The 17,836-nt window shown below is 39.7% G+C and overlaps 1 protein-coding gene across 1 annotated transcript; it reads left to right on the forward strand.

Annotated features, from left to right (window-relative positions):
• Window positions 1-222: 222 nt before the first annotated feature.
• LOC308310687 (beta-1,4-galactosyltransferase 1-like) lies at window positions 223-1,796 on the forward strand (the record flags this gene model as incomplete). Its single annotated transcript, XM_080757067.1, has 2 exons — window positions 223-386; window positions 1,113-1,796. The coding sequence occupies exons 1-2, from the start codon at window positions 303-305 to the stop codon at window positions 1,794-1,796; spliced, it is 768 nt and encodes a 255-aa protein (XP_080613193.1). The 5' UTR covers window positions 223-302.
• Between the last annotated feature and the right edge of the window lie 16,040 nt (window positions 1,797-17,836).

Below are 17,836 nucleotides of genomic sequence, written 5' to 3' on the forward strand. Positions count from 1 at the left end.
ACCACCACATCAGTGAATCAGTATTTCTTCTCCTCAACGCCACAACTCAGGAAAGAGCAACAGGAAAAATGCTGAGAAAACTAGTATTACTAATAATCATACTATTGTTTCAGTTATTGATTAATGAGTTATGGTTGCATTATGGTTCCAGACACATTCAACAGACGATGGCAGTAAATGCGCTAACTGAACAAACGCTCAAAGGAAAAACAACGGAAGTACAAACAAAACGGTCATCCTGTCCTGAGACCTCTCCTCACCTGGTGGGTCCACTTCACGTGGACTTCAATTGGAACAGGACCATGGAGTCTGTGAGGACAGATTTAGGCTCTACTCTACTTGAGGGTGGACGTTATAAGCCACCAGACTGTATTTCACATCACAAGGTGAGTAAATGAGTTAAAATGAGATTTTAACTAAAAACAGGCCATGAAAATAACAGTAAGCCTGTAGCGATGTCTATAATGCTCTTGAAGTCGTAAAAGACTACATTTGTATGAAAAGTAAATCCATATATATTTGTCTCTTTGATTTTTGTTTTGTTTTTGTTAACACAAAATATCTCTTTGCCAGAAATAGCCAATCTATGAGCTTGTGGGCTTGTAAATCTGCTATTGTCACTTATTGTCACCTTTTCACCCTGTGAAATGCAAGTATTATTAACAAGAATGAAAAGCTGAATATATAAGTTTATGTTTCAATAGCAGTAATAACAGTAAACATTCCCGCAGTTCTGTCACGATCCATCACAGAATATTATGAATTTGGCAGTGAGGTCACAAACGGGTCAAGTGTCCTTGAGCACTGAACCCCTAATTGCTTCCGATGTGCAGGTTGGTGTCTTACATGGTTTCCTCTGTCATCGGTGTATGAATGTATGTGTGAATTAAATGCACAATCTATATAAAGCGCCTTGAATAAAGGCGCTATATAAATGTGCCATTTACCATTAGTGTCTGAGGAAGGGCGAGAGCCTGAAACATCACAAAAGCATAGGTGTAATAAAATAAATCCTATAACTTGATCCAACATTTTCCTGTACAACTCATGACATTTTCCTGTACAACTCATGACATTTTCCTGTACAACAGATCATTGTTATCTTCTTTTAGGTGGAAATCATCATTCCATTCCGCAATCGTCATCAACACCTGATACACTGGCTTTACTACCTCCATCCCATTCTGCAGCGCCAACAGTTGGACTATGGAGTGTACATCATTAACCAGGACGGCGAGGGGATGTTCAATAAGGCCAGTTTGATGAATGTAGGGTTTGCTGAGGCATTGAAGGAGTACAATTATACCTGCTTTGTATTCTCTGATGTGGATCTTATCCCTATTAATGACCGTAACATCTATGGTTGCTTTAGTAAGCCCAGACACCTGTCTGTGGCTGTTGACAAATTTGGTTTCATGTTGCCGTACTCAGCCATATTTGGTGGGGTTGTGTCATTGTCCAAAGAACAGTACTCGACCATTAATGGCTTCTCAAACCGCTACTGGGGCTGGGGCGGTGAGGATGATGACATCTACCAAAGAATTGCCATAAAATCCATGAGCATCACTCGGCCTGACATGGTGACTGGGAGGTTCAAAATGATCAAGCATGAAAGAGACGTGCATAATGAACTTAATCCGCACAGAGTTGACATACTTGAGAGAACCGCATCAACCATGGAAGAAGATGGGATCAACTCCCTCAGATACACCATCAACAAGATTGAGAAGGATACACTTTACACATTTATCACTGTGGACATTGGCACTCAGCCCAAAATAGAGCCTTTGCTATAGGGGACAGTGGAATCAAGCCTTTTTCTTTCTGTTCTTCATACATGAGATAAATCTCCTTCAGAGTTCAGAGACATGCAGGTCTATTAATAGCCTAAGTTTTGTATAATTATTTAGTTTACGTGGCACAGTCTCGCCAGAACTCACACAGCAATTTTATTGTAATGTTTTAAATTTGAATCTTAACACACTTGCTGCTAGCATATTGGCTAGGCTAGTGTTAGGCTGTGCTAAGAGATTAACATTGAGCGAAAAAACTTCTTCGGGGCCCACAGCAAAATGTTCTCTTATAGCGAGAATCAAAAGAAAGCCTAACTTGTCCACTTCAATTTTGATTTTACCATCTTCCATTCTGGCGATATTGACCTTATTGTAACACCTGCTTTTGCCTGAACTCTGCTTGCTTGAACAGACAGCAGAGTTATGGCAGGTTGAAGTTGCTTTCATAAGAAAAAAATAATACTGTAATAATAATAAAAATCACACCCCTGTGAAGTGAGCAGCACCGCTCACTTCACAGGGGGGTGATTTTTATTATTATTACAGTATTCGGTTTTTTTCTTTTGAAAGCAGTGAGTCTTCTGTTTCATACGGTATATAATATGTACATGTCGCTATAGGCCTTATTTTGTGAATAATAGTTGTTCAGGTCAGTTGTGAAGGAAGGGAGACCCGACTTTAGATCCGTTTCCATCATGGGGAAGTTGGGTGTTCCGACAGAGACACACTACACACACAAGACGCCTCCCCTGAAACAAACATTCAAACAGGATCCCTCCCTGTCCTGAGACATGCAGGCAGGGGGGGGGGGGGGGGGGTGAGAGACAGGATTGGCCAGCAGCCCAGCACCCACAGCGTTCCGAGTGGGAATCGAACCCAGGACCTTCTAGCAACTGTGCCACCATGCCCCCGCTTGGGGGTGGGGCCCCTCTCACTGAACCCCGGGCCGGGGTGCAAATAAAACATTGAATAACTGGGTGGGGTATATGCATTTCCAACTTTCATTGTTCCTGATGTGTCAAGACCTACATTTCAATACGAAAAACATGTTTAAAAATGGCCACGATCTTGGAATTTCAAAATTGAGCAATATCCTTTAGAGAGTAAATGTGACGCTTTTATCATCATTTGTACGATTCCTCCTATACTGTATGTTGATCAAATCCACTATATGGTGTCATCATCACTATTATCGGTTCCGGAAACCTGGAGTTGTTTGAAGTCGATTGGTTGGACAGTTCTCGAGTTACTCTAAGGAGATATTCTAAGAACACGCACGCACGCACGCACACACGCAAGCACGCACGCACGCACGCACGCACACACACGCACACACACAATAGATGTTCTGTTAGGGGTCGATGCAGACCAAACTATTGGCTCTGGCCTGCAGGCTGCCTGGTATAGTGTGAGTGCATATAGTTTTCTGAATTTGAGTGTTTGTGGTGAGCAATTTAGTCTCTGCGGTGCACCGAGTCATCATAGATTATCTCTGAAATATTCATTTATTTAAAAAATATATCACACTGTGCTCCCTGTAACACCAGTGATTACTGTATATGACAGTGGTTTTCAACCCTTTTTCATATGGTGGTGAATGGGACAATTACAACAATTACCTCACCAATTACCCCACCGCAGCCAAAGAATTGTGTAGTCAGTATAGTCAGCTACACTGTGTATACCTTCTGGGTAGAGCTGGCAATGACAAATGTATGTTTGTCTGCAGACAAGAGGCCATTTCACATTCAAGTTCAATCAAAGACAAATGCATGTCTGCTCTGAATTTGTCCTCTGCATGTAATGAATGTAGTCTAGGCTTTTCACGTGCCTTTAGTATGTGGTTTGTAGTTATGGATCCTCAAGGTGGAGAGAAAATAAGAAGTGTTCTAGAGCATCATCAACTGACACTGCCTGATTGCAGTAAATGTATGCAAAGCAACTGAACAAGGTGGCCCATTATATCAGGTGTTCAGGCACAAGAAAACAACCTGGAAGACCTCATTAAAAACTCTTTGCATATCGAGTATGAGGAAGAAGCTTAGAGAGGGAATATTATTTTCTGACGTGTTTTCAAATGTCTCCAGGGGGTCAACTTACACACACACACACACACACACACACACACACACACACAGTACACACACACACACACACACACACACACACACACACACACACACACACACAGTTTTGTTTTTGTTTCTTGGTCTGGCGCTGGCTATTCATGAGTTCTGTAATATTGCCACTGCACTGTAGCCTACTAAACCTATATTCTGTACCATTTTGAAAAATGAATAAACATTTGAATTATAAAAACAAAAACACAGACACAAACATTGAGAATGAATTCAGAAGTCAATTCTACAAGAGTGGTCATATGCTTGTGCCAGTCATCAGACCTTACAGGGATTATTATCTATTATCTATAGCCAGCCCTGAAACCCTAGCCACGCTCATTAACAAAGAAAATAAGTGTCAGGCTAGTACATTTACCTCATTTTGTCCAACGTTTTGGTCAACACAACCTTTGGATTCTCAAAGTTTTGATGTTGTAGAAAAGCTGTCACATACTGTAAGCATAAGGCATATTAAGCAACAAGAGTGACCCCTAGTGGTAATCTTATAGAAAGACCAAATGTTCCTTTATCCTGAGAATAAGCATGCCATTTATCCCCAAGCTAATGCATTTTGGTCAATCAATCAAGCACCATTTGTACTTCATATCATTGTACAAGGCAGAAGTGTGTCTCAATGCATACTCTAACTCTATGCCTATACGGCTGTGGTGAATATTGTGTTTTAATTTACTGCAAATCAACACTGGAGGACTGAAGTTTGTTTGTGGTTAATGAAGTGTGCCTCGGGTCTTGCAAATGACAACAGCGTGTGTGCGTGAGTGTACATGTGTGCGTGTGTGCCAAGCTATTAACTGACACAAAGGAATTTAGGCACCACCTTTCAGTTCAAAACGTGAAAAGTGGGGTCAGAATTTTTCAATTAACCTCCACATAGCACAGCAGAATGCCTTGTACCTTAACATGGCCCTGTGCATGCATCTACAGTACACACACACACACGTACATAAAACTTCAGTTAGCGCGCAAATGTCCCTCCCACATACACACGCAGTCACGCACCCCATCCACGCACGCACGCACACACACAAATACAGCCTCATCCACCTCCTAACAAAGCAGTTCCTCCTGCTGGAGGAACATTGAGGGATGGGAGGTGAGTTTTACGAGCCGGCCCTGCTCTGCATTTCAATGCTCGCCGCACTCTGCTCAGTGAGGGGTTTAATTGGCCGGATGCCACCGACAAGAACAGATAAGGAGAGGATGAAGAGGAGCTGAAAAGACAGAAGACCAACTACAGAATGACAGACAGACACGTTGGCATGGATTAAAACCATGTTTCTACAGAATGACAGACAGACACGTTGACATGGATTAAAACCATGTTTCTACAGAATGACAGACTGACACGTTGGCATGGATAAAAAAACATGTTTCTACAGAATGACAGACTGACATGTTGACATGGATTAAAACCATGTTTCTACAGAATGACAGACTGACACGTTGGCATGGATTAAAACCATGTTTCTACAGAATGACAGACTGACACGTTGGCATGGATAAAAAAACATGTTTCTACAGAATGACAGACTGACACGTTGACATGGATTAAAACCATGTTTCTACAGAATGACAGACTGACACGTTGACATGGATTAAAACCATGTTTCTACAGAATGACAGACTGACACGTTGGCATGGATTAAAACCATGTTTCTACAGAATGACAGACTGACACGTTGACATGGATTAAACAGTTAAATAAAGCCTAGTTAAGAAAGAAAGAAAGAAAGAAAGAAAGAAACCTGCCTGGCCTTCCACTGCTATCTTCCATTTCATTCACAACTCCTCAGACAAGGACATGTGAATGGACAAAACTATTTTAAGTCTGATTCATACAATAGTTAATGTCAAGGTCAAGGTAAACTTTATTGTCCACAAGGGAAATTTGTCTTGGGCTTTCACCCCATGTGTGGCTTTATGTTTATGTTTTATGTGTGGCTACAGCCACACATAAAACATCAATGACAACAAAAATACATTACAGAGGAAGACACAACATTACACAATTGCACACGTGATGTGGATAATCAGGCCTCACGTAGTTACCGCTGTTTCAGAGCCTCGTTCAGCATCTTAGTTGATGCTGATACAAACGATTTTTTAAATCTAATGTAGGCCTACTTCCACTTTGGTTCTTTGTATCTTCTCCCAGAGGGAAGAAGTACAAACTCGCCATGTAAAACATGGGTAACATCACTGACAATTTTTTGAGCCTGTTTTAATGTAGCCTGCTCATAAATAGACTGAAGAGAGGGGAGTTGTCTTACCCCTATGATCTTCCCTGCAGTCTGCACCAATCTGAACAATTTGGACCTCAGTTGCACTGAGAGGTTACCGAACCAAACTGTGATGCCAAACCTGACCAGGCTTTCCAAGACTGCTCGATAGAACACTAACATAAATCTTTGGTCAACACCATGAACCCTGAGACGTCGGAGGAAGTGCAGTCTTTGCTGTAGTTTACTACAGAGACTGTCCACATGTGTATTCCAAGTCATTGAGTTGTCAATACAGAACCCCAAATATTTATATGAGGAGACCTGTGAGATGGTCGAGTCATGGATGACCACAGGCCTGTGGTCACCAATACTCTTGGGGTCAAACACCATCTCCTGTGTCTTCTTAACATTCCCAATGTGCTGTGGATGCAATACTTTCTGAGCTTGTAGATCTGCTATTTTTTTTTGCAGGCTGGGGCAACACAGTCATACGACGAAGCAGTAGCCTACATTGTGGACGAAAAGCACAGCCGTCTGAATTACCCATAATACATCACACATGTGTGCATTAACGGCGGTCAGCTGGCTGGCACTGCACGGTCCCAAATGACAAATTGTTCTTTTCTTGTTTTGCCCGATTGTATGATGGCCGTTCAAAGCATCACATATGACATTCAAAATAACTCTGTTGTTAAATATCTGTGAAATAATGTCTCTCTCACACACACACACACACACACACACACACACACACACACACACACACACACACACACAACTCAAACAATGGCATTTTGGTTAAATTACCCATCATTGTGCGATCACCACTTAAATGTACTTCCCTGTTCCCAAGTCTGGTCAGGTAAAGAGTGCATGAGACTAGTCACCTGATCAAGTAGGCTCGCTCACGAGTTGCCTGCCTGAACTAGCTACGCAGGCTTCACATCATATCTGGTGTTTTTGAAACTTTTCAGAAATTGTTCTATTTATTAATTTACTTAGACTAAGACTACATGTCCAAAATCAATCAATCAATCAATCAATCAACCTTTATTTATATAGCACATTTACACGACCGAAAATGACCAATGTGCTTCACCGTAGACAAAGTAAACAAACAAAGTATAACAACATGATGAAAGAATTACAATAGAACGAGGAAACAAAGTTAGTTAGTATATGCAAAGGAAAATTCCTTTTGGGTGGAGTTACGGTCTCCATACGATAGAGAACACTGTTCACTCTTCATGTTCAGCATATTGGCCACAGCTGTCTGTTATCAAACTCCCTAGACCTCCTCAGCCTCCTGCTCTTCCATCTAAGTTTATACAGTATATGATTCTGTGGACGGTATGATGTTATCTGTGTATTTGTTTTTAGCAAAAGGCTGATGCACACCTCAGAAGGCTAGTGACAGGTGCGTAGGGCAATAGAGAAAAAGGGTAGCTTTGATACCATGATATATAAGGGCCACATCAATCTGAAGAGACAGCAGCTTGTGATCTCAGATTATGTGTCATGCTTGTGCAGATAAACTGTAGTATCAAAACACAAATATGGCCGAACTGAATGCAATAGCATCGTAATGTCCAAATGAAAAGTTAATATTTTTGTAAGGATTACCTGACAACGGTTGGCAGGGGCAGTAAAAAATAAAGAGTTCAGAGTTGTGTATTTCTTTTTAATGATGCATAGAAGTTTATTGAATGATTCATAAGTTTTGATTAAATGCGTTTACAGAAAAGACCGGTTACACGGCAAGGAAACATTCCCTACAAAATGTGTGATCATCTGATAATGTATCTTCATTTTTTTTATTTGATTGTTAGTAGAAGAGAACAGTAGGTTTGCTGCACAGCTGACACCTCATGTGGCCATCATGATGATTCCAGTGGTGGACACACCATAAATGGTACCAAGATCATAGGAGACTTGTTTCATGGTTCCCAAGCAAGGAATGAAGTGCCAACCACTCCCTTGCGGAAGGTCTTTAGTAATGCCAGTTCTGTTAGGACACAATATTGATGTATAAACATTAGAGTCACACACCATGGCATGAGGCATCGGGTACATGGAGGTATACTGTAGTCTGTAACACAACATTGACTGAATGCTTTAGATATTTGTCTTTTTAAATCTAGACGAGAACAGCACAAATCTGCCTTCTCCTCCAGGATTGTCATTACTTTACTTAAAGCACACAATGACTATAATCACTATATTCATCATAAAGTCAAGAGCAATTTGAATGTAATATAAATGTATACCAGTACATTATTTCATTGTATTGCGACTATACGATAATTTGAATACCCGGGCCTATGACCCTCATCCTTGCCAAAAATATAAAATAAAATACACAAAAGAGTAAATTTAGCTGCAGCTCAGACTCACCTTTGATAAACGTGACCGTGACGGTTTACCCCAAAGGCGCTGCCGTCAGTCCCCACCTCAATCATTTTGAGTGATCCTGCAATGTTCTGCCAGCCAGAGAAAGAGCAGGTGGCTGCAGATGTGAGCTATATATATAAAAAAGAGAAACACAACATCAACATTTAGTACTCATCTTCATAGCCCAAAGAATGCCATTGTGCATATAATAATGATGTTATAAATGTGGCTGAACGTAGGGAAATATTATTTGCAACTATATTATGATGATTACTATTATATCTTGTGTGAATAATGGATTACTTTGTGTTTTATTTTTAGTATTGTCAGTATTAGTGATATTATGTTACTGTATGTCTTATGTGCTGACATGCTGGTGTTTTTCGTGTTGCTTTTTATAGAAAACAATATTGAACAAAATGCAGATGCTTAAAACATGATTCCGCTGTTGCTGTATGAATGGGTGAACGTAATGCTCATTTCCTATCTGCACTGCAATGGTATCTGTTGAAATGGGCTATATGCCGCCGCCTAACATCACGTTACCTTCATTGTAAAGTGCTTTGGATAACAGAGCCATAGAAATGACAATTTCCATATATTTACTCTTGAAATCACTTTTTAAAAGTTGCTTTTATTGGAAGGAATTAAAAAAAGGTTTTTTTAAATAGTATTGTTTGATAAGCGTTACCCTGAATGCTTTTATTTCTCCCTGTACAGTTAGTTAATTAGTTATAGTTAGTAGTGTAACCCAAAACTCTTACCGGGTTGAAGCCATCATGATGACTCCAGTGGTGGACACACCATAAATGGTACCAAGATCATAGGAGACTTGTGTCATGGTTCCCAAGCAAGGAATGAAGTGCCAACCACTCCCTTGCGGAAGGTCTTTAGTAATGCCAGTTCTGTTAGGACACAATATTGATGTATAACATTAGAGTCACACACCATGGCATGAGGCATCGGGTACATGGAGGTATACTGTAGTCTGTAACACAACATTGACTGAATGCTTTAGATATTTGTCTTTTTAAATCTAGACGAGAACAGCACAAATCTGCCTTCTCCTCCAGGATTGTCATTACTTTACTTAAAGCACACAATGACTATAATCACTATATTCATCATAAAGTCAAGAGCAATTTGAATATAATATAAATGTATACCAGTACATTATTTCATTGTATTACGACTATACGATAATTTGAATACCCGGGCCTATGACCCTCATCCTTGCCAAAAATATAAAATAAAATACACAAAAGAGTAAATTTAGCTGCGGCTCAGACTCACCTTTGATAAACGTGACCGTGACCGTTTACCCCAACGGCGCTGCCGTCAGTCCCCACCTCAATCATTTTGAGTGATCCTGCAATGTTCTGCCAGCCAGAGAAAGAGCAGGTGGCTGCAGATGTGAGCTATATATATAAAAAAGAGAAACACAACATCAACATTTAGTACTCATCTTCATAGCCCAAAGAATGCCATTGTGCATATAATAATGATGTTATAAATGTGGCTGAACGTAGGGAAATATTATTTGCAACTATATTATGATGATTACTATTATATCTTGTGTGAATAATGGATTACTTTGTGTTTTATTTTTAGTATTGTCAGTATTAGTGATATTATGTTACTGTATGTCTTATGTGCTGACATGCTGGTGTTTTTCGTGTTGCTTTTTATAGAAAACAATATTGAACAAAATGCAGATGCTTAAAACATGATTCCGCTGTTGCTGTATGAATGGGTGAACGTAATGCTCATTTCCTATCTGCACTGCAATGGTATCTGTTGAAATGGGCTATATGCCGCCGCCTAACATCACGTTACCTTCATTGTAAAGTGCTTTGGATAACAGAGCCATAGAAATGACAATTTCCATATATTTACTCTTGAAATCACTTTTTAAAAGTTGCTTTTATTGGAAGGAATTAAAAAAAGGTTTTTTTAAATAGTATTGTTTGATAAGCGTTACCCTGAATGCTTTTATTTCTCCCTGTACAGTTAGTTAATTAGTTATAGTTAGTAGTGTAACCCAAAACTCTTACCGGGTTGAAGAAGACTTTGTCAGCGCTGTTGGCTCCCCAGCATCCATATGGGCCACAGCTGAAGTACTTCAGTCTTCCTCCTACCCCCTTCCATGCCACAGCGCCATGACCATTGAAGCCCACTGCGTAAGCACTCGGGAGACAGAAAATCTGGTTGGCTGCATTAACTCCCACCACAAAACCATCGCCTCCAGCATCGATCTGTTTCAAGCGTCCTAAAGGCAATGATAAAAAAAAAATTAAGAGATTACTACAGTGCAATAGTGGTGTCAATAAACAGTCCAAAATTACATCTCCCAGGATTGTTTGCAAATGTGATGACTTATGAAATTATTTCTAATTACGATTGATGTACAGAGAAGGAGTTGAAGTTGAAAATGTTTTGTTTACCTGGAACTTCTGCCCAGCTGCCACCCACATATTTGTAGATGTGGTCTGAAGCACCAGTCCCCCATATCCCTGCTTCTCCCACTGAGACATGCTTCAGGTTGGCATATGGCAGTGCTTTCCAGTACCACTTTCTATACCACTTTCCACTCAGAGAATAGGCTTGCCCGTCTGTGTCTGTAGCAACCACTTGTCCCAGGCTGGCATCAACCTGCGCTGCCAATGCCTCGGGCTCGTTCAGCAATGGGCCTTGGGTGCATCTCCAATGACCTGGGACGAATACAACATCATGATAATTACCATTGGATGAAAAATATGAACCAAATAATGTACTTCATAACGTATAAAAAAATCTAAGATTGAAAATGCATATTGACAGGAGATGTAGAGAGTTGACTTGAGGTCAGTGACTTACCCTGACAGAGAGCCAGGTGAGCCAGCACCAGCAAGAAGACTGCAGTAGCTCTCATGATGTCTCAGTTGCTCTGCCTTTCTGCCGCTCTTCTCAAAGAGTTGATTCTCTCATTTAATTAAACACAACACATGTCACATACACCCACACATAGGGAGCAGAGTCCGGAAGAAGAGGTCCAACACGACACTTCAAATTGGGAGGAAGGCCAAGAGCACCCCCTGAAGAAATGAACTATTCTCTGATTGGACTATATTCAAAAACTGGAAACTATTAAATAACTGTCGATTCCATGGAATCGGCACTCTCTAGAAATGATGTGACACCAAGGTCACGGACGGAATGGAGAGTCCAGAGGTCTACCGGTGGCTAATTCGTTTGACTTCTGTCGGTAACCATATTTGTTCTTATGATTGAAACTGTTATCTTTTGGAAAACCGGAGTTGATTTCTCTTAGTGCAACTCAAATAGAATTTAGTGCGCCAGACACTGAGAGAGAGACTATTTGTTTAAAATAATCAATAGAGGAACACAGCTTGCATCTGTAACTTTTACGCATTCGGCAGTAGGAGTATTTGTACTTTGAAATACTTAGAGGTTAATACGGCACCACGGATACTTGTACTCCAAACTTTAAAATTTGGTTTAAAAGTAAAAAGTTGGTATTTTCAGGCTCAAAATAGTAAAGTTAGGGTCTAGGTATTAACTATTGAACAAATTAAAAGTTGATGGACTGAAATAAATCCGATTCTCTTTAGAAATGTATTTAAACTAAGGTAATGGCAAAAAGATCCCTGGCCCAGGGGACTACAAATTAACTGTGGGTTCTAAACCAACCATTTACTATTGAAAAAGGGCTCTCTAGAATAAATTAAGTGGACAATAATGAATGATATTGTATCAGGTATAGAAAACACTAAAAATGACTTATGAAGGTTTCACCTTCACCCCCATAAATTAAGTGAATAGTAAAAATATCCCAGAGTTAACAGTTATCTGAAATCAAATTATCCCTCATACCATTAAAGAAACATAAATAGAGAAAATTAATCATCGGTTACTAATGGCCCTGTACCATTTACATAAATATATCAATATAGTCTGTGTCAAAAGCACAATAAATGTCTCATATCCAGGGACTAATAAGAATAACATGATCTTTCATTTAACCCATTGCAGTACCCTTTACAGTAACTTTTTTAAGAATTAAAAATACTAACCCAAATAAATGTATTCAAAAATTAGTCTCCCTATGTAAAGTGAATTGTTTCACGTTCTCAAATATACTATTATTAAAGTGTACATTATATAAGTGTAAAGAAAAATAGCCGATCTACAAGCACTCATATAGAAATGTTTATATATAGGCTAATTAACCAGGTATAGGCAACACTAGGGTTGCATCCCTACTTCAAAGAAAAGACTTAAGCGAAAAGTAAAACTGTGTGTCCATACTGTAAATCTGTGATAATATAATCTGTGACATAAAATGCACCAACAATTTTGTTTAAAAGTGTCCACAGGTCCACAAGTGTCCATGCACAGGCCCGAGTAGAAGGTATGCACTGTTTCAATATTAACCCAGTAGGGAAGAACTTAGAAAGTGAATTTGACATCTGACAGGTCAGATTAGCCTTGTGTCAGCAATGATTTTACAATAAATTAGTAACACAAATAGACCCACAAGAGGGAACACATTAAGTTCAAAGTACATATTTACGAAAACTGCCAATACTAAATTAACTATCCGGTTATAGAGGAATATTTCCCGCTCACATTGTTTACATCAAAAAGGCTGAATCTTCAACAACTCAGTTTTCAGTTAGCCTATAATAAGTCAACTTGCGCACGGCGCAATAAAAGTGAAAAAAGACTATGGCAGATGTGACAATGAACAATGGGGGCACATATGTGACTATGGGCCGATGGTGACAAGCAGCACCAATGAGGAACTTTGGGGGGCTGATGGGACATGAACTTTGGGGGCATGTGTCAACAACTAGATGAACATTGTATTTTGTCATCCTTCTCAGCAACAAGGAGTGCATCTTTCATCACGTGACTACAAGGCGTATCGGGTCAGACCAGCACCATGGCCCAATACGATGTTGGGATGTGAACGTCAAATATTGCTCTTACCTTTTTAAGAAAAAATTGGAAATCTGTGGCAGCTTTTCACATCCGCACAATACACATAAAAGGGCGCACGAGTGTGTGCACTAAGTAAACAATAGATTAGCCATTTTGAGCTCAGGTCAGCAACACTATGACACTAGAGGCTAGGTATAAGTAAGTATAAGGAAAGAGAAATTAATTGTAACGTAGCTAGTTTCTTGGTGCAATTTATGATGCTTTTTAACCAGGTATGGACCAACTTGAAGTAACTTCAAAACTCAACAAAATATATCTTTTGGTAAGCAAGAGACAACAATAAAAATAATACAGGTGTGGGTGTGGTCAATGTCTGTAGCACTAAAATGTAAGGCCGTGTATAATCTTAAGTAAACACTAACAGAAAGAAATAATAGTTTTCAGATCCCACCCAGATCGTACAATTTTACAGTATCTCATCCCAGGCCATTTTAAATTATAGTAGCCTATGTAAACAGAATGAGGTTATTGCATGTTAAACTTTTATTTCTTTATTTGAAAGTTAAGGTAAAATAGACTTTTTACGTAGTACCATTACTCGGTATTACAGCCTGGTGGTAAAAGCTAAGCTAAATCAAGGGCAAAAGTCAATGCTGCTTTAACAAATAACAAGAGATAAGGACTCTTCTCCTGGTAGGCACCACTTATTCAGTTCAGGGGAAGAACCCCGGTGTAAACAAATTAATACAAGGGATGGGGACATTTTTAGTATACATATCTTTTATGAAGATATGTTGAGGGGGACAAAATATTTAGGGTATAAATAACTCTCTAAGTAGTATTAACAAGGTATATTTACCATCAAGCTATTATTAAAGTATTTACCTTATATATAGGGAATAAAAAGGTAATCATAATGAGAAAATTATATGTATTCATATAGGACAACTAATACATATTGACCAGGCCTCACTAAATGTAAAGTCAGTCTTCCACACACACACACACACACACACACACTCTCTCTCTCTCAGGTCCCCACAACAGGTCAGCCCACCCTCTCGACCGGACTGTGCAAACAAATGGAGGGACCGTCCAGGGTCCACACATTCACACACACACACACACACACACACACACACACACACACACACACACACACACACACACACACACACACACACACACTAGTTGATCTAAAAGCTCACATACACACATAAACATGATCTCATAATGACTGGCACATTTAATTAAACACAACACATGTCACATACACCCACACATAGGGAGCAGAGTCCGGAAGAAGAGGTCCAACACGATACTTCAAATTGGGAGGATGGCCAAGAGCACCCCCTGAAGAAATGAACTATTCTCTGATTGGACTATATTCAAAAACTGGAAACTATTAAATAACTGTCGATTCCATGGAATCGGCACTCTCTAGAAATGATGTGACACCAAGGTCACGGACGGAATGGAGAGTCCAGAGGTCTACCGGTGGCTAATTCGTTTGACTTCTGTCGGTAACCATATTTGTTCTTATGATTGTATAGGCTCATATTATATTGTTGTAGACTATAGGGCCAAACATTATTGTACACTATTTTATTAGGGCTTTTGATTATTAAAACGTATAGATAATTATAACTCTTTGCTGTGTATTTATTCCAGAGGTTGGTACCATTTTATGGGAAATAATCATGCAAACGAACGCGTGTTGATGTTGATGTCTGTTTTTTTTTGTCTTTACCTCCTTGGAGGTTGAAGGTGAAAGGCCAGCGGTTAAAATCTTCTCCAAGAATGACAGACAGACACGTTGACATGGATAAAAAAACATGTTTCTACAGAATGACAGACAGACACGTTGACATGGATAAAAAAAACCATGTGTCTACAGAATGACAGACAGACACGTTGACATGGATTAAAACCATGTTTCTACAGAATGACAGACTGACACGTTGACATGGATTAAAACCATGTTTCTACAGAATGACAGACTGACACATTGACATGGATAAAAAAAACATGTGTCTACAGAATGACAGACAGACACGTTGACATGGATTAAAACCATGTTTCTACAGAATGACAGACAGACACGTTGGCATGGATAAAAAAACATGTTTCTACAGAATGACAGACTGACACGTTGGCATGGATTAAAACCATGTTTCTACAGAATGACAGACTGACATGTTGGCATGGATTAAACAGTTAAATAAAGCCTAGTTAAGAAAGAAAGAAAGAAAGAAAGAAAGAAACCTGCCTGGCCTTCCACTGCTATCTTCCATTTCATTCACAACTCCTCAGACAAGGACATGTGAATGGACAAAACTATTTTAAGTCTGATTCATACAATAGTTAATGTCAAGGTCAAGGTAAACTTTATTGTCCACAAGGGAAATTTGTCTTGGGCTTTCACCCCATGTGTGGCTTTATGTTTATGTTTTATGTGTGGCTACAGCCACACATAAAACATCAATGACAACAAAAATACATTACAGAGGAAGACACAACATTACACAATTGCACACGTGATGTGGATAATCAGGCCTCACGTAGTTACCGCTGTTTCAGAGCCTCGTTCAGCATCTTAGTTGATGCTGATACAAACGATTTTTTAAATCTAATGTACTTCCACTTTGGTTCTTTGTATCTTCTCCCAGAGGGAAGAAGTACAAACTCGCCATGTAAAACATGGGTAACATCACTGACAATTTTTTGAGCCTGTTTTAATGTAGCCTGCTCATAAATAGACTGAAGAGAGGGGAGTTGTCTTACCCCTATGATCTTCCCTGCAGTCTGCACCAATCTGAACAATTTGGACCTCAGTTGCACTGAGAGGTTACCGAACCAAACTGTGATGCCAAACCTGACCAGGCTTTCCAAGACTGCTCGATAGAACACTAACATAAATCTTTGGTCAACACCATGAACCCTGAGACGTCGGAGGAAGTGCAGTCTTTGCTGTAGTTTACTACAGAGACTGTCCAGTGTCCACATGTGTATTCCAAGTCATTGAGTTGTCAATACAGAACCCCAAATATTTATATGAGGAGACCTGTGAGATGGTCGAGTCATGGATGACCACAGGCCTGTGGTCACCAATACTCTTGGGGTCAAACACCATCTCCTGTGTCTTCTTAACATTCCCAATGTGCTGTGGATGCAATACTTTCTGAGCTTGTAGATCTGCTATTTTTTTGGCAGGCTGGGGCAACACAGTCATACGACGAAGCAGTAGCCTACATTGTGGACGAAAAGCACAGCCGTCTGAATTACCCATAATACATCACACATGTGTGCATTAACGGCGGTCAGCTGGCTGGCACTGCACGGTCCCAAATGACAAATTGTTCTTTTCTTGTTTTGCCCGATTGTATGATGGCCGTTCAAAGCATCACATATGACATTCAAAATAACTCTGTTGTTAAATATCTGTGAAATAATGTCTCTCTCTCACACACACACAAACACACACACACACACACACACACACACACACACATGCACACCTCAGAAGGCTAGTGACAGGTGCGTAGGGCAATAGAGAAAAAGGGTAGCTTTGATACCATGATATATAAGGGCCACATCAATCTGAAGAGACAGCAGCTTGTGATCTCAGATTATGTGTCATGCTTGTGCAGATAAACTGTAGTATCAAAACACAAATATGGCCGAACTGAATGCAATAGCATCGTAATGTCCAAATGAAAAGTTAATATTTTTGTAAGGATTACCTGACAACGGTTGGCAGGGGCAGTAAAAAATAAAGTTCAGAGTTGTGTATTTCTTTTTAATGATGCATAGAAGTTTATTGAATGATTCATACGTTTTGATTAAATGCGTTTACAGAAAAGACCGGTTACACGGCAAGGAAACATTCCCTACAAAATGTGTGATCATCTGATAATGTATCTTCATTTTTTTTATTTGATTGTTAGTAGAAGAGAACAGTAGGTTTGCTGCACAGCTGACACCTCATTCAGTGGCCTTCATGATGACTCCAGTGGTGGACACACCATAAATGGTACCAAGATCATAGGAGACTTGTGTCATGGAATGAGGAATGAAGCAAGGAATGAAGTGCCAACCACTCCCTTGCGGAAGGTCTTTAGTAATGCCAGTTCTGTTAGGACACAATATTGATGTATAAACATTAGAGTCACACACCATGGCATCGGGTACATGGAGGTATACTGTAGTCTGTAACAACATTGACTGAATGCTTTAGATATTTGTCTTTTTAAATCTAGACGAGAACAGCACAAATCTGCCTTCTCCTCCAGGATTGTCATTACTTTACTTAAAGCACACAATGACTATAATCACTATATTCATC

The sequence above is a fragment of the Protomyctophum bolini genome, assembly GCF_963924005.1.
Source record: "Protomyctophum bolini genome assembly, chromosome: 23".
NCBI lineage: Eukaryota > Metazoa > Chordata > Actinopteri > Myctophiformes > Myctophidae > Protomyctophum > Protomyctophum bolini.